The 25105-nt window shown below is 40.0% G+C and overlaps 1 protein-coding gene across 5 annotated transcripts in view; it reads left to right on the top strand.

Moving 5' to 3' along the window:
- Positions 1 to 25105, top strand: part of FAM13A (family with sequence similarity 13 member A) — a 325132-nt gene that overhangs the window by 291260 nt on the left and 8767 nt on the right. For 4 of the 5 annotated variants that reach the window (XM_023195427.2, XM_023195431.2, XM_023195429.2 and 1 more), the window contains 8 exons: positions 1440 to 1587; positions 9673 to 9886; positions 10406 to 10544; positions 11265 to 11346; positions 12136 to 12356; positions 12963 to 13046; positions 20765 to 20860; positions 22342 to 22425. In XM_023195427.2, coding sequence (XP_023051195.2) covers positions 1440 to 1587; positions 9673 to 9886; positions 10406 to 10544; positions 11265 to 11346; positions 12136 to 12356; positions 12963 to 13046; positions 20765 to 20860; positions 22342 to 22425 — 1068 coding nt within the window. The remainder of the gene's footprint in view (positions 1 to 1439; positions 1588 to 9672; positions 9887 to 10405; positions 10545 to 11264; positions 11347 to 12135; positions 12357 to 12962; positions 13047 to 20764; positions 20861 to 22341; positions 22426 to 25105) is intronic. The other variant, XM_023195430.2, reaches the window with a different exon arrangement.

The following is a 25105-nucleotide window of genomic DNA, read 5'->3' as shown; positions in this document are numbered from 1 at the left end:
TTTTCCCCAGTAAACAAACTGCATTTTTGTATCTTAATTCTCCAGATTTACTTGGCATTTCTATAAGACTTTAGTAGCTCATCAGGACCCGAATGAAGGTATTTCATTTTATCCCAAATGTGAAGAAAATATGTCTCCATGCATCATTTCATGGAAATATAATAGTAGAAAGCCCTGGCTATTCCCTGATGATTTCAAAGTGGGTTGGATAGCTATTAAAAGTAGCTGCAAGTCTTAAGTAGTGCTTTAAGCATAGGAACGTTTCTCATACAATGATTTCCAGATGTTTTTAGTTTTTTTGTTTAATTATAGGATATTTGCCAAAGTACATTTGTAGTTACTCCGAAAGAAAATCTTTTGTACCCATCTGTGCTACTTAAGGAATACATTTGTGAGCAAACTGTTTCATAAACACTTTTGTTTATAATTGTATGAGACAGGGAAGAGTGACAGTGGTTGAATTTACGAATGACCCAGAGAACAAGGTTTAAAAAAATTAATTTCAGTGCAATTTGTTTAAACATAAAATTATTGATTTGAATATCAGCCTTTTGGGGAGGATTTCTCCATTCCCTCAGATGTCCTAGCCTGGTGTAAGCAAGTATAGCCAAGTATTTAATATTCAGAGTAGATGAATAGTAGGAAAACAAGTGACAGTTGCGTATTTGTAAGACATGAATTATGCATCACTGACTTGCCAGCTCTTGACTTTTTACTTAAAAAAAAAAAAAAAAAATTGCTCCCTATGTAATTTTGGCTCATTTCCAGAGTCCGTATTCTTTACTGCTAGCTGAGATGAAACGCCAAACCCTGGTGCTGTTTGAATTTGCGCAAACAATGCTTTAATACCCAGAGCTCCTCCATAAATAGTCTGTTCTCCCAGTACTCAGCGAGAAAACAACCACAGGAAATCTGGGAATGTGCAGCTAGCCCCGCTTAATTGATCTAAGCAGCCAGGGCTGGCAGGGGAGCTTTCACGTACACAGCCTCTGTTCCTGGCTTGCAGGACTGTTTACCTAAGGGGCAAAGAAGTCCACCTGCGAAAGACACCATGTTGCCACTACAGCCTTAGCAACAGCAGTAGCCCGGTTTTCGTTGTTGTTGTTTACAGTCAGGAGAGCCATACTCCTTTAAGAAAACACCAAACTCCTTTCCCTCATTCCTGGCCCCAATCAGTAATCACCAAGACTGTCAGCTGCCTGCAGTTATCGGAAAGAGCAGCCTGGGGAAAGTTAAAGGAGCACAGATGGACAGTTGCTTTCTGCATGCAAGTGGCCAGCTAGGATCCGGGGGGCATCAAGCCATGATTTTCATTTCTGTGCTGGATGCATTAGCAGCTGTGGCTTGGAAGGTTTTATCCTGAAGGAGTGGAATTGCTGCAGACGTTTCTGGGTTTGGGCGAACAGTAGATATTTGGGGACATTGTGCTGTTATTGCAGAGTCCCACAATGAAGATCCAGGAGCATCCCAGCCTATCTGACACTAAACAGCAGAGGAATCAAGATGCCGGTGACCAGCAGGAGAGCTTTGTCTCCGAAGTGCCCCAGTTGGACCTGACTGCATTATGTGATGAAAAGAACTGGGAAGGTAGGGTTGTCTGATACTTGGATGATTTGCCATCATTAAAGCATATGTAAATAAGCACAAATGAGAGGCATGTAACCGTGTGAGAGTGTGGGTGAAAGAGAGAGCTATGCATGCAGAAGTAACTGCATTTCTAAATGACTGAAAATCCTTGACCTGGCATAGGAATACCTCAGGGTAAATGTTGCTGAGGGCAGCTGCAATCTAAGAAAGAAAATACGCTTGCCCTTCATCATAGTGTCACCTTGCAGGCCTTTTATTTTTCTTTGTGACTCACCAGGAGCGCTGATATGTCTGTGTCTTTTCCGCCTCATAGTACTAAGCCGAGTAATAGGGAACCAGTGTGTTTTTAGGATTTCTACCTTCTGTGGCGCGATCTTCCACTGCTGCATGCCAGCCGCCTGCCTCTTTCATGAAATCTCCTTCCCATTTTTCAAGAATGACGTTTTGGTTTGCTTTGTTTCTATGTTTGTTTTTATGGATAGACAAACCATTTTTTTCAGGTTAGCAAACTTAAGGAATTTGCTTATCAAAAAGAACACTGAATACATGCATCTTACTGAAAGCCTGTAATACAGTGAGTGCTTCAAATTGGTTTTTCTTCTAGAGACTTTGGTGAAAACGTTAGAAATGTACTTGCCAAGAAGAGAGTAGCCTTGTCAAAATTGTGTTTCAGGGAGGATATTGCAGCAGTTTTATCTAGCTGCTTGTTCTTTCATTATCCATGTGTCTGCATCCAAACACATACCAATGTGGATCCAATATAAATGCCAGTCTACCTCTCTACAGTATGTGCGTGACGGCTGCAAGGAGGGAAAAATTGTGCACCTGATTCCAATACAGCAGCATGACTTAACACAATGACTTACCAGGGGGTCTTAACTGTGAAAAATCAGTCCCATTTCAGCACCTGGATCTCCTTGTCTTCTCTCCCTACCCACTTTCCTCTCTCTTTTAAACCAAGAAGTTATGTTAATGACGTTAGATGAAGGATCGAGAGGAAAGCTGAAAAGACCACCACGTGAAAAAGAGTAAACTCCATTTCTGGCATCCAGGGCTTCAGTGAAAACAAACTATTTTTTACTCTGGTTCTGTCCTTGCAATCTAAGAAACCTGTTCTAGTTCTTTTTATATAATTAGGCAGTGGATTTGAGATTTTGTCAGACATTTTCAGCTCAAAAGCCATTCACTGAGCAGCAAAACGCAGGGTTGTTTAATTTGTAATTTCAGTTATATATTCGTGAGTACCTTTATGTTCTTTCATTTTTGAGTACTGTGAAATAATCACGTTAGTTTTTAATTCATACATTAAAAACAACCTGTGCCCCTACCTCCCCCCAAAAAAGTCCCATAGTAGTCACTGTTACCCAAATAAAAGAAAAATGCAGTAACCAAAAAAATAAATGTTATATTTGCACAAGTCTTAGTGATATGGTCTACCCTAAAGCTCTAGATAAAAACTAGGATTTTTGGTTAGAATTCAAATTAGCCATATTTTTCTTTCTCCTAAAATGGACTCAGTTTGTTATTTTTATCTTGGTTAGTCATATTTATCGTCTCTCCCAGCCACTGAAATAATGCTAATATAAAGCTGAGAATACTCTTCAGAGTGACTGCAAGCCAGTTTATAGTTTCCTTAAAGCTATTAACATAAAGAATTTTCCTTCAGATTATAATTGAAGGAACCAAGATTTTATTTTAGAAATCTAGATGGATTTTTTTTTAAGTTATTGGAAAAAAATACATTGCATTTTGATAGGCTTGGGAAAGTGGATTATGTATTCCAAGTAGTTTTTGAAATAACTTGCTTTAACTTTTTTTGTTTTTGTTTTGCCAATTACTGCGTTTGTTATTGAACGTACATATCTTTAAAATCTACATGAATTCACATCAAGGCCATTCTCATCATTTGGTTACTGCTTTCAGTGACCTTTTTTTTTAAGCTTATGTACTTATTGTAACTTTCCAAATTACATTATAGCATTAATATAGCTATAAGTATAATAAAAGTAAAGGAATTTTTACGTAAAATGAGAGCAATAAGTCTGATCACTAAAATATCACCGTTTTCATAGCTAAAATAAGAAAATGGTGTCTTTCCAGTAAGGAATAAACTCTGCACAAATTTGTGAATGTGAAGCCGGTGCAACAAAAAATGTAAACGAAAGTTGTAATAAGCAAAAACCACCTGAACCAGTATCTACCTGCAAGCCCCCATCACCAGTCTTCAAGCCACCATCCCTTCTTTTTTGGTTTGGTTGCTCCTTCCCATCCCCATACCATAGCTCATACTCTCACATTCGTGTGGAATCGCAGAATATCAGGTGAAGCAATACTTACTGCAGAGGCAAGCACCAGCAGGCTATTCACTAAGTACTGCCCCTCCACACGAAAATGATGTTCATTGGCTTCTGGGACTCAGTATCAAGGAAACAAAAAGGGAAATGAAACTAATAAATAGATTCCGTAGGACATGTAGAATGGAGCCCTCGCAAAGTGAATGGAGGATCCGAGTCTGGTCGTGCTTATTGGCAAATACTAGGCATACTTTATCCTTTTTAAATATACATAGCTGTTTTATTATTTGCTTTATCCACGTGACTGTTATTACTAGGATTTCCTTTCACCAGAGTTAAATGAATATACAAATTTAATGTACTATTCTGTGTTATTTAAAGCTCTTCAGAGTTGCATAATTAGAATGTTCCCAAGCAGTCAATTATGTTGATTTGAGGATACTCCTTGTGTAAGTACTGGGGTTTAAGCAGTCAGCTACTCTATTCAATATGTCCTGATGAAATTAAATTTAAAGGAGCATTTTAAGCTGGGCATGGTGGTATGCGCCTGTAGTCCCTACCACTTAAGGGGCTGAAGCAGGAGGATCACTTCAGCCTGGGAGTTCAAAACCAGCCTGGGCAACGTAACAACACCCCATTTCAAAAAATGGGGAGATGGGTGGTATTTTTAAAAGGGCATAAGATACTTCATATATCTAAAACTTAATGGTTGTTGAAAATAACTTTGGAAAGGAAATTCTCTAAAAGTATCATAGAAAAGCAAGAGATCTCAAAAGACCTTCCCCTTGAACCTTCCTATTATACAGATAAGAATACTGAGGCCAAAAGAAGCAAACTGATGATTCAGAGTAACAGAGTCTCCTCACTTCCACCTGATGCCTCTTTCTAAACAATGTCAGTTTTATATCCTTACAGGCAACAGATCAAAGTAGTTACAAGCCAGATTCCCTGGGCTCAAATCCTGGCTCTGCTGCTTATCAGCTTTGCGTCAAGTTAGTAAACCTGCCTTGGTTTTCACCTTAATTTTCCCATCTTTAAATAGGGTGGTAACAGTAGGTAATAATGAATAGTAGATACAGTAGTATCTACTTAAGAAGTTTATTGCAAGGATTAAATGAGTTAAAATATGCTAAGTGCCCAGCACTTAGTATGGGCACTTAGTAGGTATTATGTGAGTGTTAGTTTTATCTTCTATAAATCTTTCCAAGTATAGTTTCAGGAAAAGACAGCCTAAGTTTGCCTTCTTTGAAACCAGAGCGCAGTCTACCACATGGCCATGGATGACTCTGAACACAAGAGGAATCAGTATTACTAGGTCTTCTACAGATTTACTAGGGATTAACCATGTCACACCAACCTCCTTTCTTTCTTTGATATTATTAATACTAGACTCTAGGGAAATGGTGCATTTGAAAAGACTTCAGCTGGGCCTCTGACAGGGCCTTAATGATCTGACTGTCAGAGAAGCAGGAGAGAGGACAGGTCGGGTAGTGAATTAGTAACTGATTGAACAACTGTTCTTAAATGTGCAGATAAGTGGATCAAAGTCAACTCACACGGGGGTATTCTCATTAGGTAAAAAGTCCTCAGCCCTATCCTGTTCCATACATTTATTAATGATTTAAATGGAGCTACTAAGGGCTTGCTTATTAACTTTGCAAACAGGGACAAAGCAGAGATATGAAATGTAAGGATTAAATTTGTGATTGATAAAGCTGACTACTCTAGTTCTTTCTAACTCTGATAGTTTACAAGACTAATTGAACAGTTTAGTAGGACTAACATTGGTCTAAATTTTGGAACACTAAAAATTTTATAAAATTCTTTCAGTAAAGAGCCTCCACCATGAGGCTTATATCTTTCTATGTCTGGGATGTCCAAGTACCTCCTAACTCAGCTGAGCAGAAAGATGGTTACATCTTGCCAAGGAGTAATGGCTCTAAATAATACAGTTGGAAAGGAAATGTGGAAAACATCAGCCCCCTTAATTCTGTGCAGATTTCTGAGAAATAAATCATCTCAATAGCCGGTTTTCTTTTGTATAGTAAGTGGATCCAGCCAGCTAAGCAGAGAGTAGCTATGTCCCAGTGACCACGATAGCATTACTCAGAGATATGTCCCTCTTTCTACAGAAAATTTCTGTTATATTCATGTGTACTATGGTGTCTGAACTGGAACTCCCCCAAGGCCTAGTCTTTTTTATTACTTCAGTAGCAAGCATGCAGCTTTTATCTCCGTTATTTCAGACATGCTGCGATGTCAACTGACCTGGTAGATTAATTTTTAATAGAGAGGCATGTCATACTTATGTCCAGAGTTCACTGTGACGAGACACATGACTAGAAGCAAAACTAACTGTATACAAGGAACTTTGGTCTAGATATGAAAATGCATTTATTTTATGTGGTGGTTTAGCAAGACAGTCCAGTGTGAAGCCTCACATGCCTCCTGTTTTTCCCTTTGAATAATTTTCTCGCAACATCCCTGTCTCTTTCCTTGCTCTAGAATTGCTAGTTAAAATGTAAAATATTGCCCAAAGTAGCAGTTGGGAATGGTAAGTGAATACATTCTCAAAACCAGCTCTCTAGGCAGGCAGTGAAATTAGACCTGTTACCTACCACACTACCTTATTTAGTTCTTTGTTGTTGTTCTAGTTGAGTGCCAACTATCAAAATGTGAGCCTTGTGCTTTTAGATCATTTCAAAGGAAAATGGGGAACAGTTTTACTGATTCCTTAGTTATAGTGAACGGTGTATTACATGTCATTTTATAACTCTTTTGAATAGAACCCTTAAACTATAAGACGATCGAATAAGAGAAAAGAAAGAAAAAGGGGAAAATCATGTAAGCATTTTGTGTTGCATAGATGAGAAACCTTTCACTTCTGTTCTACATGCATACGTTTTTATTAAAGTCGAAATTCATATAGTTTTACATTTCTCATTTTAAAATAAGTGAATTCATTCACCCTAACTATATGCTTTAGGAGAAAATGTCACTGATAAGCTAGAATTACTGCAGCTGTATATTTCCTGTATCCCACATGAGACACTAGGAAAAGGACACATTTGATCTCCCTGTCAGCAAAGCAATTAATCAAGAATAAAGCCACCAAATAAAGCTGTGTTAACAAACAAGAAAACTGATGGATGGCCCTGCCATTAGCCACAAAGCATCAAATAATGATTATTCAGTTCCATGATTAGCATTTTATAGTGAATTCAAGATCACAGTTTATCTTATCACACACTCTTATAAGTAAATATTTGTATACACAGAGACCACCTAGTTGAAAACTTAAAGAAGAGTTATAACATTTTTAAGGAAATATTCTGCTAGATTCTAACACATTAAAGGGCTTCAGGATGTAAGGTAACACCTTTTAAACTAAGTTTTTATGAATAGAAATGTCAAAGTAACCAGCACACTCAAATGCCAATATCAACATCAGACTTTGCTTTGCCAAAGCCCTCTGTCCCCAGGAAGGCTTCGTGCCCTGCCCCCAGTTGCTTTGCTGCTTTGCCACTCTGCGGTGAGCTTATTGCCTGCTGCATTACTGTTCGAGCCATCTTAACCCTTTCCCTCTCCTGGGGAAAGTCCTTGCAGAAAATTACACTCTCTCATGAAATACCATGACAGAGAAGATGTAAGCCGGTCAGTTTAATAGTTCCATTTTCTGCAGCTGACATGTTTTATTTTTTCTAGGGGTTGCTTTCCACTCCCCCCTCGTTACTTTGCCTCTCAGTCCATTTTCTATTCTTTTATGTTGGCAGTTTGAGCTGCTTGTGCCCAAGTCCTACCACTTAGAAGGAGCAGACCGATAATGTTAGTACAAATGATGAAACACCTCCTGTTCGTCTCCAGCTTTCGCCAAGCACATCTACTAGCATGTCCTCTGCCACTTTTTGAGCCTCAGTAGATACGAATCTGTCTTTCACACTGCTTTCATTTCTCAGAATGTTTGTATTTTTGTCTGCATTTCCAGATAACCTAGCTCTCTTTAAATTTCGAGAACCTGTGGACCTCATTCCATATAAAGTTAATTTTTTTAATTAATATGCTATCCTCCCTATTATGTGGGATCTACAAAAATCTCAAAGCTGCCACTCTTATGGAAGCACTTGGCACGTTCTAAGTTGCAGCACGGATCTGGAAATCAGGAGACTTAGCTTCTAGACCCACCTCTTAGGGTTTCAGTTTCCTTATCTGTCATCTGCCGGGTCGGATCAATCGTTCTCAAACCTGGCTGCACATGAGCATCGCCTGGACAGCTTTTAAACTTGTATGTGTGTGAGGGGCAAATATCTGGGCCCTCACCTAAATATTGTTGACTTGGATGGTATGAGAAGCCTGCGTTCTGGTAGTCATTTGTATTTCCCTGTGTGACTTCATGTGCAGCCAGGATTGAGAAATCACAAAATTAGTTGAGGTATGAAGTCACACCCAGCTGTAACATTCTAGGATTATCTATTTTTAAATGGAAGCCCGAATAAGCACTTATTTAAGATAGTTTTGCTCATTTTATAGTATGATAGGTAGGGGAGCAACTGTTCCATGATTCAAAGTCTAGGAATCCCAGAATTTAAGATCATGGCCAAATTCTAGCCTTGTGTAAATCACAGTAATCCACAAGTAAATTTAAAGCATAACTCATTTTATAATGCAAACATTACAAATGAAATACCTTATATCATCCACATCTATTTTTGAAATCTTTTAGATGGGTTTTTTTAAATGAGGAAAGGAGTCTATTGAGGTGTCTTGCAGTGAATAGAAATAAATAATTGCCTTCTTCCCTCCCTAAATGACAGATCAAGATTCTGTGCTGAGCATGTTATTTTTTTTAACAGATTATCTAAACTGATTTGTACAAATTTGTCCTTTGTAAGGTGTTCATTTTTCCTCTGTTGGCTAATTTATGTATGCATCTCACTCTAAGTGGAGTCTTGAGCAGCTTCTGAAGTTTCGAGCGCAAAGCATGCATCTTAAATGTGCTAATCCCAACACACTTAAGCAGAAGCACACAAAACAGCTTACTGGATGACCTCAAGGGAAGTTATAAACTCCTGAATACATAGGCTCTCTGAAGATTAATGTGGTTCCTTAGCTTGACTCCTCAGTTGTTTAGTGAAGGCTGTACAGCTGTGATGCCAAATATCTCCCCCACCAACACGTTTTCTTTTTTTTAGACAGAGCCTCACTCTGTCACCCAGGCTGAAGTGCAGTGGCATGATCTCTGCTCACTGCAAACTCCGCCTCTTGGGTTCAAGCGATTCTCGTGCCTCCGCCTCCTGAGTAGCTGGGATTACACACATCCACCACCAGGCCCAGCTAAATTTTGTATTTTTAGTAAAGAAGGGGTTTCACCATGTTGGCCAGGCTGGTCTCAAGCTCCTGACCTCAGGTGATCTGCCTGCCTTGGCCTCCCGAAGTGCTGGGATTGCAGGCGTGCACATTTTCTGTTCAATGATGCCATCAGGTGGAAGAGTTTTATCACTGATCAACTGGGCTTCCCCCTTCAAGGCTCCTCCCCAGGGTAGCCCTAGCAAATTCTCTTTGGAAAGCCAGTGAGAATGGAAATGAGAGGTAGATAGATGATGGCTGTCAGACATGTTAGCGATTTCAGTTGGGACACAGTGTCCTTAGTCTAGACCTTAGCTGTAAAATGAGAAATGATTCAATGGGCAGCTTCCTAAAGCATCGGGGAAGCCTGGGAAACACTTGTGTTTTAAAGAACAACCCTGACCTCTTTCAGGAACAGTCCTGACCTCTTACTGCCCTTATTTTCCAGAGCCTATCCCTGCTTTCTCCTCCTGGCAGCGGGAGAACAGTGACTCTGATGAGGCCCGCCTCTCGCCGCAGGCTGGGCGCCTGATCCGTCAGCTGCTGGACGAAGACAGCGACCCCATGCTCTCTCCTCGGTTCTACGCTTATGGACAGAGCAGACAATACCTGGATGACACAGAAGTGCCTCCTTCCCCACCAAACTCCCATTCTTTCATGAGGTATGTTTCTCTGTGTTGCTGATAGGCAAATGCATCATCCCCACAACATCAGAAAAGATAGGAATGGCACCGATAGCGAATAATGTTTTTTTAATTAAGTCATGAGCCTGTGGAGCAACATATGTGAAGTTCTCCATCCTAGGACACAGGCCGTGTTGCAGTTTCCCATTTGAGCTGTGGCCCAACTGCAACATCACATACTGAATTTTGTTAGCACCTCCTTTCCAAAGCACTCTCCAATTCAGCTCTTTTAGGCCCACAGGAAAGGTCGACTTCAGTCCTACTTTGCTAATGATAAATGTGAGCTAGAAAAGCCTAGATGTACTTAATAGGTGGGACATACCGCGCTCCAATGGATCAGTCAAGTGTCTTTTATTCAAGAGGAGAGAGGCTGTTTTGTCTTCACGCTGCCACCCCACCCCACCACCACATGCCACATGGTGTCCCACTTCCCCAGGGCCCCTCTCGCCAAGCAGTGACTGCTCCTGGGGAAACTGACCCAAGTTGTGCTCTTCCCAGGCGGCGAAGCTCCTCTCTGGGGTCCTATGATGATGAGCAAGAGGACCTGACGCCTGCCCAGCTCACACGAAGGATTCAGAGCCTTAAAAAGAAGATCCGGAAGTTTGAAGATAGATTTGAAGAAGAGAGGAAGTACAGAGTAAGTGTCGCCTCACACTGTTCTTTTCACCTCCCCCTCTCCCTGGACATGCCAGTGTTTCAACAACTCAAAGAAATGACGAAAGGTTAAGGGAAACTTCTAGGGAATCTTACAACAAAAAGGCAGTAAACCCTGGATAGTGCACCCTGATAAACCCCAATCATGTGTCAGCATTTTTCTTGCACAAGTGTATTCTTACCAAAAAAATGAAGTTTTAAGTCTACATTTTATAAATTAATCAGTAAGCAGGAGCTGGAGAAATTGTTGAATGAAATCCTTTGTTTGACTAAAATTTAATTCAATATTATCTTCTGAAATCTTGTTAGCACTGAGCTCGTTCTGCTGTCAGCTCTGTACTCAGCATTTCCCACAAGAGTGGCAAACAGGCATTTTCATGATGGTTGCTGAGCAAAACATCATATACCCCTCTGTTTTCTACACTGCTTGCCTTACAGGTTGAACCCTACAAATAATGGCAAGGGGGTCATGGACCTCACAGAAGTCCCTGATCATAAAGATGCATTTTGCCTCTGAGGAATTTTTTGAAAGCATCAAAATAACCAAATGGAAAGAAGGATAATGGAATTACATTTGTGTTTAATTTCTTATTCTAATGGGGCTCAACTTTTCCTTCCTATTTAAAACAAAAATGATCATCAAACACTTCTTCTTTTCCCTGCTCCAGTTCCCAAGCATTTACTCTAGACTTCCTTTTCTTAGCCTTCCCACAGTGACAAAGCAGCCAATGCAGAGGTTCTGAAATGGACAAATGACCTTGCCAAATTCCGGAGACAACTTAAAGGTGGGTAAAGTTCTGGATCTGTGGCTTCTGTACAACAAGCCAGGTGCAGAATCTCTCACCTCCTCTCCCCCTGACTGCCACTGCTAAGGCATTCCAGGGTCCTTCAAGATGCTTCCCAGCACTCTCAGCTATTCGGAGTGACCACTCCCCCAGGTCTTCGCATGGTATCAGTCATAGGGAAACCAGATCAACTAAGAGGCGAATCCTGCAGCATTTCTTCATTTCCCTAGATCACTAATAGAAGGATGATGGTTTCAAGTCAACATCTCTCAAACACCTGTTTAATCCAAGTCTCCATTTGCTGTGGTAGTAGAAGCAAACAAGTAGACACAGAGATGAATCTGCAAAGGGTTTGGCCCCCATCCCTCAAAGAGATTCCCATCTTTTCAGAGACACAGTCATATAAACAACTAAATAGAATACAAACTGAACTTAATTTCAGAATAAAGTATGTAAGTCATACAGAAAAGGCTGGCCAGTGGTTGGGCATTAGATTAGTAAATACCTTTAACCACTGAAGGAACAAGGATGCCACATTCTGAGAACATCATACAGGCTGATGCGGCTAAAGCTTTCTCAGCAATTAGTGTTAGGAAAACATTCCATGTAATCAAAGAAGACGTTACCGTTAGCTCAGGTTTTACATAATAATTCAGGGATTTCTACTGATACTGTAACTAGATACTCTCTGAAAAAAGACAGAATAAGTTATTGACACTACAGAAAAACAATTTGTGTTGGGCAGACATCAAATCTCATATATCTCTACCCCCAAATCTTCTCAACTAGAGTCAAAACTAAAGATATCTGAAGAGGACCTAACTCCCAGGATGCGGCAGCGAAGCAACACACTTCCCAAGAGTTTTGGTTCCCAGCTTGAGAAAGAAGATGAGAAGAAGCAAGAGCTGGTAGATAAAGCGATAAAGCCCAGTGTTGAAGCCACATTGGAATCTATTCAGAGGAAGCTCCAGGAGAAGCGAGCGGAAAGCAGTCGTCCTGAGGACATTAAGGTGCGATGATCTGTGAAGTCCTAAGCCCCAGTCGATGTGGTAGAGACACAGCGCTTGCCACGCGAATCCCTGTGGGAAGGTGATGCCTTGTTAAGCCTTCCAGGCTGTTAAGTGTCTAGAGAAGCTGATGAAACCACTGCAGAGTGCGTTAACTGTGGGTGCTTTGGTTTTTGCCTACAGACTGAAAACAAAACTCTATTGTATAGGTCACAGAATGAACTTGTTTAGGTTATAGCTGGTTTTGTGACTCTCTGAGGTAGAAGGATTAGAGACAAACCTTTGGGAATGTGTAACGTATAACCGTCGTCATTGCTTGGGCCATTAAGCTAAGCCCCATGTGCCTCACAGCCCTGCTTACCTCAGTGTTCACAGTATCTTTACTGCCATGTGGGAGATCCAAGTGGCTGATGATTCTGCTGTGCTGGTCACATTTCTCCCAAGAGCTCAGGAATAGCCCATTACTAAATGAACTTTGGATAGAGCTAGGGAGAGCTGTTATATGAGGATTCTTTTTAGCCTTGCTTTAGGAATGTGTTTAAGTAAAGAAGTTGGAATGTTCACAAACATTTTCCTCTCTTTCAATTCTCTATCCCTATGTTTATACAGGATATGACCAAAGACCAGATTGCTAATGAGAAAGTGGCTCTGCAGAAAGCTCTGTTATATTATGAAAGCATTCATGGACGGCCGGTATGTGATGTAGTGAATTTTCTGATTGGGGTCAATTATCTGGCTTTAGAAATGGATTTTCTATGTTCAGTATTTTACAAATGAGGTTCCCTGGTGTCTGCTTTCTTTACTTTTAGGATAAAGGAGGTTACTATATATTTACACCATAACTAAGCTTTCTGAAGGCTTAGCCAATAAGAAAGTGCTGTCTAGTAGATGTTGAACTTAATTGGGTTCCAGTGAAAAATTTGTTTGCAACTAAAATTTAGTCATTAATGTACTGCTTTAAAGGAAGGAATGGTGGAGGGGCCAGGGGTTGGGGGGGCAGAGTATAGGCGTAAAGACCCCTGGAGTTTGAAGACTTCCCTGTCCCTAGGTCTCCCCCGATAAGCTGTCACTGACTGTAGGCTTCCTCATCCATAAAACGAAAGGTGTTGAACTAGAATGATCTGCCTTAAAATTCAATCTCTCTGCAATGCAGTGCAACTAGTGTTTGTCTGTAAAGAAGTTCCAGCTGCCTTTCAGAACCAGAAGTGTGAGGAAATCCAAAATATGGCTTTGCCTTTTCCTAATCATGGAAGCATTTGCAGTGGCTTACTGTTCAGCAAGCATTGCTGGAATGTTTGTTGTTAGCTGTGGGGGAAACGGTAGCACGATAGGCTTCTGCTGTCTTCCTTGAAGAACTTTTCATCAGACATCCTTCTTGTTAGTCATTCTTAATAACCTTTTGTTCATAATGTTGTCAGAGACCTAGCAAAACAAATTCTTAAAAGCTAGGTATAAGGAAGCATGAAGTTTAGGTTCACTGATTATTTTTATATAGCCAAAAAGTATGGATCTCTTTTTCAGTCTTGGCCATGACTATATGATAGTCTTCTCATCTAAAATATGCTCTTTTAAATAAAGAAGGTTCCAGAATAATTCACTAGACTCTAAAGTGTGGGAGGGTAGGGATTCTGGGCTTTGTTCACCTAGTGGTGACCCCAGTCCTCAGTGTCTAGCACCAGACCTGACACATGACACGGGTCCAATAACTATCTGTAGAATGTCTCCTTGGTGGCATTTTATTCTGAATTTATCAGGTTTAAATGTTAAAAAAAAAAAATGCTGGCACTGATGATGATTTATTCTGCTGGCCTGTCCCTGCAGTGGAAAATACTGACACTCTGGGATAATGTTCATGCTTCAGCCAAGCTTTGTTTGGGATTTTTTTAAAGGCATTGAACCAAATAGTAAATGCTCTAGAGCTCAAATACGCTGTGAAACTTTCTCCTTCTCCACTGGAATGTTCAAAATGTGTAGAAGAAGAAGTGAATTTCTTTTATCAGAGAGATGCTCCTTCTCCACAATAGGCTCAGAACCCTAAAGTATAGATCTCTGTGTAGCCGTATGGCAGGCCTCATGGAAAAGGTGTGTTTTCCTTCTTTAACATTTCGTCTTTTCCTTCTGTGGATTTGGGTTATGACATTGATAGACACCTTTAAGGACTTCCATGCCCAAGGCCCTTAGGAGCTCACAGCTGTGTTCTAGATAGACTTAACCTTGCTGCCAGTTGAGTATTTTGTGTGCTGTAGTATTTGTTGCTCTGAGTTCAGAACAGATTCCCTCAATCAGTCTGGACTGGGTCAGACACGTAGAATTGGCAGACCCAGCTTCAAAACCAGCCCCACTGAGATGATCTCTGTGACATTGGGCTGCTTAGGTAACCTCTCAGAGCCTTGGTGCTTTGTCTATATAATAGATACCTGTTATAAATTCCCAAGGAGATGAAATGATATTACAGACACACACAGATGTTTATCTGTATATATTTACCTGTAGGATGTCTGCCACTGAGGAAGTGGGGTGGGGTGGCTTTTACTGGGTTTGCACAGTAAATGATAGTTTTCACTTCTGTTACAATTACATGTTCTACTCTCTGTAGCCTCCTTCTGATTAAGTGATTAAATCCGGTGAAAGAATGTGCATTTCATAGCCCTCTTATTAAGAATATGAACTATTATTCTTGGCCCTGCCTTATTTCCTTTCATCACTTTCAGGTGGGTCTGGATTCTGGCATCTCATAGGGTGGGGAACAAATGCTATAGGAAATTTGAGCATCATTCATTTCTGGTCCAGTGCCAAACTCTCTGCCTCTCTCTATTTGGAATATGATGCTCCAACCTCTTCAGGAAAAGCAGAGTTCATTTGATATCTGGCCAGTCTGAAAAAAAAATCAAAGAGTAAACTTTTAATTCTTAGATTTATGGTGTTACCGTGGACTCGGGACTGTAAATACCATGTAGACAACACTCTTCTTAGAAGAAAAATACATGTACTTCCAGAGTTAAACTATTGTTCCAAACCCCAATTGTTCAGAAAAGCAGGTGCTCAGAATTCAGTGGATTTTTTCTGAGTCTACAGATACTGATTTAAAAGGGCACTAACTAGTAAAATCTGAGGCCGAAACTGTAATCAGCTGCTTCTGTACATTTTTAGCAAAGCTGTTTGCTTTATCAGGGCACTCTGCAGACTTACACATATATAAAAACAAAAACACATGTATACACAGGCATATAATTCCCTATTCTTATTAAAGTATGTCCTTTTCAATATTTAAGAATCTTCTCATCAAAAGAGCATGTCACAGAAGTGCAGTAAATAACTACATGTCTGTGTATCCCACTATTTGATAATAAACAGAGGGGAGAGAATGGGTTGCCTGATCAGAGCTTCTGGTTCTTCCTCAGTGGAGTATTTTAATCTTGTGTGTTTTTAAACTTTGAGGACCCTAGACACAGCCATGTTCAAATTTAAATGCAGATTCTGGAGCCATTTATAAATATTCTCCTTTGGTTAACTGCTGTTTTGGATTGTCTGATCTTTTTACAGTCTGTTACGATTACCTGATAACAAAGAGAGAGTTGCCATTTTTCAAATTAATAGGCCAAGAATGCAACAGTTACAAGAATCCATCTCATTTTGTCTTCTCCTTCTAGCAGTTTGATGATTCAGAGGTATACCCCTCACACACAAACTCAAACTACTTGTTTTATCAAGGACAGTTTGAGGCCGCATGGTTTGTCTATGACATAATTTCTCACAAAGTTGTGTTTCTATGACACAGTTCATAAGCACAAATTTTTGTAAATTCAATATAGGCAAACTCTCAGCTTGGAAGGCAGAAGTCTTCGTTATGAAGGCAGCTTGGCCAAACCCTATTAGAGAATAATGCTACATCTCTGTGCTATATTGACAGCACTATATCCTTTATGCTGTATTGACGTGCTACAAATTGAGCATCCCAAATCCAAAAATCATCACAGATTTTTTGTGAAAGAAAACAACTGGAAGTCCATAAACCTCGGATCTGGACCTAATTCTGTGGCCTTGAGCAATCATTACCCTCTCTGGTGCTTAATTTTATCATCTAAAAAATAAGGCTTTTCTAGCTCTTAATATTTCATAGTTCTAATTTATCTTTATTTTTAAAGTAAATACATTCATCATTTTACCTTTCCCCTTTGTGGTTTTGTCAGGTAATAGCAACTAAACTGATATTGCAGTAAGGAAGTTTTATTTGAGGCTAAGACCAAAACCATCACAAAAGATAAAGGCAGACAAATGCAGCTGCCTAATCAGGCCTTTATGATTTCTGTTCAAGACTTGCCATTAGTTAAATGTGGATAATTGTTGGCTAGTGTTCCCTTTGTGTTTTGAAATATCCAAAACTTACGGGGCAACCAAATAGGGTGGTAAGAGACCAGTAAATGACAATTTATTTGAATCATTAAGGAAAGACGGAGTGGAAGTGCTGCATTCTCCCCTTAGATCTTCACATCTGGATATTTACGTTGTTTCACTTATGTGCAAAAATACGTCTTACTGATAACCCTAGTTCCACATGTTGGAAGACCATTCAGCACTATCACTTTAAATAAAGTTTTGAAGACAGAGGAGTGAAAGTACTTTGAAGAGAGAATATACTATATGCCTGGCCTAAAGTCATTTCCAAGCAATTAGGAAGCATAAAGATTTTCTAATTTGATTTCTGCAATTTACCATTCAGAAAACTGAGGCTGAGAGAATTTCAGTAGCTCATTCAGAGCCCTGTTCTTGGTGGGCAGCAGAATCCCTGGGCAGCTGAAGAGTCAAGAATAAGAGACGTCAACTCAAACGGTTTTCCTATGGTAGATTTAATAGCTCTTTTTTGACAGTTCAACGGAGGTCCTGCTTTGTTCATATAACTACTGATTAAATTTCGACCTCACTTACAAACCGAGCACTGATCGTTACTATGATGCATAAAAGTTGCATTAACTTTTAGTATCACTGAGCCTTTGGCTTCAAATATATATCATGAAAATGATTATGGTAAAAATCAGGTCATTATTCTTACCTTTCTCCTACCTCAGACTTAAAGATCTCTGATATTTTTGGTGCTTCTGTTAAATGACAATGGTTTTGTGGAATCATGAGTTTTAACTCTCCATAGTCAAAAACACTGGATTTTGTCAGATCACCCACCTGTGATTAGTTCCTGGCAGCCACTTACTGAAAACATGAGCAATTTGTAGAAAATCTAAATATCAATGTCATGAGCCGTAGAATTAAGCCAGTGATCTTCCTCATCTACTCCAAGTAGAAAACTTCCTCTTTGAATAAAGAGTAAGAAGGAGATTGGTTTGTGTCAAATTTGTCTTAACTGGTTGGTTTTACTTTCAAAGATGTTTCTGCCAAATAACTACTAATGGATGCTAGTTCACAGTGGGGATGCTGGCTGGTTCCTATTTCTATTTTTAGTTTGTCTTTGGTTACTCAACCATCTATTGTTTATCTTGCACATTATATTTCACCATGTGTCATGTGCTGACATTAGGATGCACTTTAATCTCATCTACAACATGTTCTATATATTGTTTAAAAAATTATTTCATGTGTCCGACAGTCCTAAATTCTGTCATTTTACATATGACATTGTATAAATCATTTCATGTCTGTTCCTCACACTTTTCTGTGGCTATCGTTGCACTTTTGTTGAAGTACAGGTTGAGTATCCCTTATACAAAATGCTTGGGACCAGAAGTGTTTCAGATTTTGGTTGTTCAGATTTTGGAATATTTGCATTATACTGATCGAGCATCCCAAATCCTGAAATTCAAAATGTTCTAATGAACGTTTCCTTTTGGCATCATGTCAGTTCTCAAAAAGTTTCAGATTTTGGATTTTCAGATTTGGGATGCTTACCATGTATAACGTAAGTGCAGAAAAGAGCCCAAATTATAAACATATGTCTTGATGAAATTTCACAAAGTAAACACACCCAGGTAACCAGCACCCAGATCAAAAACCAAAATGTTGCTGATCCTCCAAAGGCCTCGCTTATGTTCCCTTCCAGTCAGTACCATGACTTAAGGTTCCACAGAGAAAAACCACTATCATCTAACTCTGTGGATCTTTCTTATTTTTGACCTTTATGTAAGTGGAATCTGACAGTATGTTTTGTGTCTGGTGTAATTCACTCGGCTTTATTATTATGAGGTTAATCCATGATGTTGCATATAGCTGTGATTCACTCATTCTCATTGCTGTGTAGTATTCAATGTGGGGAACATACTTCATTCTATCACTGGGCATATGGGCGATTTCTGGTTTGGGACTATTTCCAGTTTGGGATTATAGTGCTGCTATGAACATTCTTACATATGTCTTTTGATGAACTTAAGGCCACCTTTGTTTGGTATATACTGAAGAGTGGAATTGACGAGTCATAAGTTCAGCTCTAGTAGGTACTGCCAGATAGTTTTCTAAAGTGTTTCACTCTTACCAGCAGTGAAGGAGAGTTCCAGATGTTCAACATCTTTGCCAGCACTACACATAGTCTTCATTTCAGCTGGGTGGTAGGTGTGTAGCGGGTGACACTTGTGGTTTGATCCTTAGTCTTTTTCTGTAAAATAATTTGAGACCCTTCTAGTTTTGACAGTCATTGTTTGTAAAATTATAAAACTCCTCATGGTATAGTAGATAGTAGAAGAAGAAAATACCAATTGCCCGTTAGTTATCTGGTAACAGAAGAGCAAGAAATAAAAGGCTGTTATTCTTGTTGATCCTATTCTAACTTGTCAAGTTTATCCAAAGCACACTTTCTGTTGATCACTTTGAGAAAGGCAAATACAAAAGGCAACAAAGGATCATCCATTTCTTTATAATCCAGAGTCATCTTTGAAGTTGAAGGCTCAAAAAACCCATAAAAGAAATGGTCAAAGCTAATGCTGCTTGCCTTCCTTACCTCTAAAACTCTTGCCTTATTATGTGTGAAGTTGTAAGAGAATGCAGGAGACAAACAGCTAACTTGAAACAAAGATGCTTCATCTCATTCCCCATTTAAGTAACCAATGGGACTGCATCTGTGAATCGGGCACAGCTGTTTATGTTTGAACTATTTATTCACTCATTTGATATTTATGGAATATTTCCAGGAAGTATTCAGGCACTGAAATAGTTACTAGGGATACAAAAACATAAACTCCTGCTCTCAAGGGGCTACAGTCTCAAGGAGGAGACACGTGTCAACATATCGCTACAATAGAGTATAAAAGCATTTATGAAATTACAGGGTATGCACCGGCAGGGTGGTGAAACAAAGGAGAGAATGGGTGAGTCTCCCAGTATGGGGGATGTTGGAAGAAGACTGCACAGACAAGTGGCTCTTGATCTGGAATTTGCCAAACAAAAGAGCAAAGAGGAAGTCATGGCAGGGTAGAGGGAATTAGACAAGAAGGTTGAGACAACCTACTTTATTGCTGGAGCTTGAGGTGTGATGGGGAGGAGAAACAGCAGAAAGAGTATGAGGCGCTTCCAATACTATACCAGGGAGCTGGGTATGATTCCTCCCCACTGCCTGGAGAATCAGTCCTTTAAACATTTTTTAGCCCTGTGCCAGATTCTATTAGGGATATACAGATGAATCAGTGCATGTATTTTTCATCAAATGTTCCTTGAATACCCACTGTTTGCCAGAGTCTTGTTCCTAGAAACATAACAATTTCAGAGAGGAGAAAGACAAGTGAATGAACTACGTGATATGTCTTTTTTTTTTTTTTTTTTTTTTTAAGACAGTCTTGCTCTGTCACCCAGGCTGGAGTACAGTTGTGTGATCTTGGCTCACTGCAACCTCCACCTCCTGTGTTCAAGCGATTCTCCACCTCATCCTCCTGCATAGCTGGGACTACAGGCGCCCACCACCACACCCAGCTATTTTTTTTTTTTTTTTTTTTTTTTTTTAGTAAAGATGGGGTTTCACCTTGACCAGGCTGGTCTGAACTCCTGACCTCAGGTGATCTGACTGCCTCAGCTTCCCAAAGTGCTGGGCTTACAGGCGTGAGCCACCGTGCACAGCCTACATGATACGTCTTATAGCAAATATATGCTTTCATTTTCCCTGGGCTCAGAAAATAGTCATGTGGGAACTCTGAACCTGGAGGAGTTTTAAGCAGGAACCTGAGAACAATCCTAGTTTGGATTTAGGAAAAGCTGTACTACCAATGGAGTGACTTCCACTGATCTGCAGCGGAAGTAGGTAATCTGAATATTTATTGAATAAATAATATTATCAGTTTAAATAAATTTTGTGAGGGTAGTAAGACTTAAGTTGCATCATCTGGAGTTTCTCTAGAATTACAAAGGCCCAGAGCATGCTTAGACAGCTGGTCGTGACTCCCAGCAGCAGGCTTCTCATAGCTCTCGTTCTTGCTTTTCAGGTAACAAAGAACGAACGTCAGGTGATGAAGCCACTATATGACAGGTACCGGCTGGTCAAACAGATCCTGTCACGAGCCAACACCATACCCATCATTGTGAGTAGAATACCTTCCTGTGGCTGCTACAACACCTTTCTGCTTGAATGGGCCCTGGATATATGAATTAGGGCCCTAACCTGCTTTCTCATTAAAGAATAGGCTTTAATGGCTGAATCAGCCATTAGTATCCATGGCCCACAGCTTGAGGAATGAAGACTTTATCAAAGACCCTTGAGGCTACATTTGTTAAAAATGGGCAAATCTGAAGCTGATAGAATTTATTTTTCCCTTTTGGAGGACATGCTTTGCCCCAAAGGCATGTACATCCATTGGATGTGCTGGGCCAGAGACAGAGCACCAAGGGGGCAGGGCTGTGCTTTCTCCAGGCCTCTTCACTCCAAAGAGTGCTGCTCTGGTCCCAAGGCCCTCTGTTCATAGTCCCTCCCATCCAAGAGGGGATAACTCCCCTGGGAATTGTGTCCAGGGAGAAAATCCTCTGAGAAACTCAAGAACGAGGCCCTTCTTCTTGGAGGATGTGGCAAGGTGTAGGAAAGGAGGCTGCTCACTGAAGTTGCTGTCAGTGGCCACCATCCTTGAACTTTGCTGCTTTTGGCTCCTGGATTTTGATTTTGTCAAGAGTAGGGAGCAGCAGCTTGCCTTCAGCGACAGGAAAGTCTTTAGGGCCCAGCCACCTGCTCCCATCCCTCATCCCAGTCTCAACATTTCCACCCCCAGCTTATGAGTGGGGTGTTCTGCCCTGTCCATCTCTTGGGGAAACATTTGCCTCTGTTTCAGTGCTCCCATCTCCCTTGCTGGCTTTTAGGCTCTTTAATAAGCAGACACAAACTCACTTTGATGTTGCCGTTGCAATACATACTCATTTTAGCTGCTGCTCCTGTCTGGCCCGGCTTTAAATGCCCTTCTTATTTCTAGGCCTAGGATATTGTCTTTTTCTTTTAACAATGTATTTAATGAAGAAAGGAGGGTCCAGAGATCTCAGGCAGGTATATTTGAAGAAAGCCACTTTAGTGTATTCTGGAGGAATGTCCTAAACTAACAAATAAAACAATTAGATCCAAGGAGTTGTTTTCATTCTCCAGGCAGGAACCCATAGTGTCCCTAAGTAGGGTGAATGTGCAACAGAGAAGTCCAGCTCCCCTTTGTATTGCTTTCTGAGCCTATGTGATCTCCTTAGCTGACTACAGCCGAAGTGTTCTTGTGGTTGCTGTGATTGGCGGGGCAGTGGTGGGAGGCAGGTGTTTCTCCTCGGGTTTCTTCTGTGTGTCTGCCAGATATAGTCCTGTGCTGTTCTTGCTGTACTCTGTCCTCCTCGATTTATGTGTGTGGGCGCTGAAGGGAAGCAGCAACTTGGAAAAAGAACTTTTGTTGTTTCAGGTTTTCCTGGGAGTGTTTGGCAGGGAGGGGTAAGAATGCAGAGTTCAAAGTTAATAAATACTGGTGAGGTCAGAGGAGGCCGAGAGCTGGAGGGAAAGGGAAAGGGATTCGGAATGTAACCTACTTGTTAACACCTGTCACAGGGTTCCCCCTCCAGCAAGCGGAGAAGCCCTTTGCTGCAGCCAATTATCGAGGGCGAAACTGCTTCCTTCTTCAAGGAGATAAAGGTGAAGACCCCAGCTGCTAACCCTTTGCTAAATCCGCACCCGTTCCCTCCCTCCTCCCCTCCCCTCCGGTGAATGGAAAGGGGGTGTGATCGGGCCTTTTGGTGATGGCTTCTCCTAGCATTCCCTAAAAATCAGTAGCTGCATATAACTGACTTTCAGCAGTTCCCTCTAAAGAGTGCTGATTTCTCCAGTTTCATTTAGCTGATTTCTTTGGTTTTATTTTATTCCCCGCTCTTTTTTGTTTGTATTATTTGCTGTCATTCATTTTGTTTTTACTTTGCTTTCAGGGATTATTTTGTTTGGTTTTGTTGTCCACAATGCTTTTCGTTTGGTTTTGTTTTCTGTATTTGGGGAATGGATTTTCTGTATTCTAAAATCTTAAATTAGCTCATGAGACCAACTTTAAAAAGAATCTCATATACTGTTTATAGAAAAATCAAAATTAACATAGGAAATAGATATAAACATATAAAACAATGCAAAATTGTACTTCTACAAATAGTAGTTTTTGACAGATTTGTGGGTGCAATATTTCCAGCTTTTCCTTCTTGACTGTCTCATAGCACATTTAGTCCCCAGGACTAATTTTAAAATCTGCTCTTAATCTACAAATGAGGTGCTGTGAATGACTGATAGCTGCCAGAACATATGTCCTGATTTTTTTTTCCAGTAATACAGATTTTGTACAGATAATCCTTGTCATCAGTGGCTACTTTTGCTAGAATGGGAGATGGAATCTGTGCCCATAGACCAGCGTGTCTCTGTGGGACCCTAACTGGCCCATACTAGGATCAGCCTCTTTCATGTTTTTGTTTCTAGACAACTGAACAAACTAGACTGCCTTATACAGAACTCTAGAGATGAAAAATCAAAGGCAATCATTTTTTAAAAATCAGTGATTGTTTTTCTAACAGTCATTTAATTCCAAAGCAAGAGTTAAACCCGAAGCAGAAGTGAGTTTTAAGAGTTTCACTTGTCATATTTCTGTGACAGTTCCGAGCGTGGGGTGGTCATTTAGGTGCTACAGTTAGGAATGATTATTTCAGTATATGGGGGACTCTTGTCTACTGAGGGAAACCAATTGAGAACTTCTCCATTTTCTTGTCTGAGGTAAGGCACCACAAGCTATAAAGTCTTCTTTTATGTATTCCTTTTCTTGCCTTTTGCAGATCTTAATACTTCATATGCCTAATTGTATGGTATTAGGCAATGACTATGCTCACTGTTTTAAGCAGAATTTGTTTCATGAAAATGCTCTAAACTCGGTACTTGAAATTTGGGCCAGTATACTATATTGTGTCCTTAAAAATTAGAGCTATTTTCTTACAATAAGCTTGATGTTAATGAAAGACAAATTTTGTCTGGCTGGTAATGTCGCCCAAGAATGAAACCACAGTAATTGGAGAAATCTGGGTAACTGTGTGTATGAAAATTAGCATGTTTCTCTTAGCAGCATGCAATAGAACTATTACTAGATAAAAATGTGTTCTTGAACACATCCAAAATATAGACACTTAATAATGGTTTCACTAGATGAAGATAACCTAATGATGGATGCTCTTTTTTTTTATAAAAGACATTTTTCCCATTCATATCCTTTAGCTTAATTTTTTTTCACAAGTATATTTTGGCTGTGGTTTATCTCCTGGCCCACATCATGGTCAAAATTTCAGATAATTTTGCAATGACTACCTTGCTTTTGTAAACAGTGCTGCCTTTTGGTTCATTTTGTTCCTGTTGGCCAGGCCTATTAGAATGTATTTGGACTGTACTAAATCTTGGCAATTCCAATTTAGAATTTGGTGTGTGTGCAGATAAGATTGTATCTAAGTGGTTTCTCCAAAACTCACCCCTGGTTTTAAATGCTTTTGGGAGTGAACCAGCTGTAAATGAACTAGAGCCAGCTCAAGTTCTGAAGGCCTAGATTTTCCAACTCAAAGTAACCTAGAGATCATCTAGTCAGTTCTCCTAGCCAACCTAAGAATCCCCTCTAAAACTTCTCTGGCAGAATAGAGACATTGTCCCTACAGAGAGATTCCATCCTCAACCTTGAAAAGTTTACAGCAATGGGAGTAGTTAGGTCACTCACTACATGAGTATCAATAATAGCTAACAACTTATATTATTGGTTTTATAATTATCTTTCTTAATTACATAACATGTAATTTAAAATGTATAGGTTTGATAAATACAAAAAGTTAATGAAAATAGTTGAAATTAAAATATTCATAATTATTATCAATTTATTGCATTCTATCCCATAGGCTTAGTTTTGCCCTTTTGAGCACCATGAAATAAAGATACTGCTTCTTCCCTGAGAGCACTACCGGTATTTACAGTCACCTGCCCTGCCCACTCTCACTCCACACCCTATGACAATCTGTTATCCAAGTTCCTCTTACTCTTATGTGATACGGGTTCCAGACCTTTCAGTGGTCTCCTAGCTCTGCTGTGTGCATACACACTGGTTTATCAGTGTTGCTGTTAAAACTGATACCCAGAACTAGACATTAATCTGGAAGTGATGTTAATCAGAACAGTGAACCAAAGACTAGTCTTTACCTTGATCTGGATGACGGAGACCTTTTCATGCCTCCAATTTCTTGCCTATGCAACTGTCAGGGTATTGGGAATTCATTTTGGCCTGTCAGAGGATAGGGTGTCAGCCTCAGCACTGCTG

Source organism: Piliocolobus tephrosceles, chromosome 3, assembly GCF_002776525.5.
Source record: "Piliocolobus tephrosceles isolate RC106 chromosome 3, ASM277652v3, whole genome shotgun sequence".
NCBI classification, from domain to species: Eukaryota; Metazoa; Chordata; class Mammalia; order Primates; family Cercopithecidae; genus Piliocolobus; species Piliocolobus tephrosceles.
This window is presented reverse-complemented; position numbering and strand designations above follow the sequence as displayed.